This window comes from Colobus angolensis, unplaced genomic scaffold (genome assembly GCF_000951035.1).
Source record: "Colobus angolensis palliatus isolate OR3802 unplaced genomic scaffold, Cang.pa_1.0 Scaffold171, whole genome shotgun sequence".
NCBI lineage: Eukaryota > Metazoa > Chordata > Mammalia > Primates > Cercopithecidae > Colobus > Colobus angolensis.
In genome coordinates this window covers 943,535-944,456 of record NW_012114833.1, presented here as the reverse complement: position 1 = coordinate 944,456, position 922 = coordinate 943,535, and the positions used below count along the sequence as shown (strand labels likewise).

General features: G+C 39.7%; 1 protein-coding gene across 1 annotated transcript in view; it reads left to right on the top strand.

Annotated features, from left to right (window-relative positions):
• DRG1 (developmentally regulated GTP binding protein 1) overlaps positions 1-922 on the top strand; it is a 39,700-nt gene that overhangs the window by 14,405 nt on the left and 24,373 nt on the right. Inside the window, exon 3 of the mRNA XM_011938352.1 lies at positions 209-378. Coding sequence (XP_011793742.1) covers positions 209-378 — 170 coding nt within the window. The remainder of the gene's footprint in view (positions 1-208; positions 379-922) is intronic.

Here is a 922-nt window from a genome sequence, read left to right as displayed (position 1 = left end):
AAATATGTGCTGATTTCATGGCATACAAAGCAAATTGACTTCTGGTATAAATCTTTTGCAGCTATAAGAACTTCGTGTATGTATGTATGTATTACAAAAAAATCCTTTGACACTTAAATGTAGGGGGAAGAAACACCTCTACTTGAGTATTTGGGTTAGTTAAGGCTTTATTGGACTTTCTTGGGTATGTTTTTTTCTTACTCTTCAGTGGCCCGAACCTGTAACTTGATCTTGATTGTTCTGGATGTCCTGAAACCTTTGGGACATAAGAAGATAATTGAAAATGAGCTGGAAGGCTTTGGCATTCGCTTGAACAGCAAACCCCCCAACATTGGCTTTAAGAAGAAAGACAAGGGAGGCATTAATCTCACAGCCACTGTAAGTGGGGAAGACGACATGGGGCAGGCTGCTGCAGGAATAGGAGTGGGGAGTGGATTGGGATGCATGGACATTGACATTGGAAAATTTCCTGGCTTTTCCCTGCACTAATTGAGATAACACAGTGACTTCATAATGACTGACAAGAAAGAATTCAAGATTAGGATAGGAGCCAGTCTCAGACTTACCTTTGCTGCTTATTTCCTCTTTTGGATTATCTATTGGGGATGATATGGGAATGTGGACCAATATTATGCTTGCATAAAGTACATGGCCACCAATGTCTTCTGTTTTCATTCATTTAACACAAATTTATAGAGTGCCTACCATGGGCCAAGCATTATTTTAGGCTCTGAGCAGGAATGGAAGAGGGAATAGTGAAACCCCCTGCTTTTATTTTCTAGTTGGATAGAATAGCAAACAATATTAATGAGTAAAATATAATGTATTAGTCAATGATAAATGTGAGAACACAAAGTAGGGAAAGGAGATAGAGTGTTGGTGTGAGGGTTGTAGTTTTAAGAACGTTGGTCAGGGGCCGGGC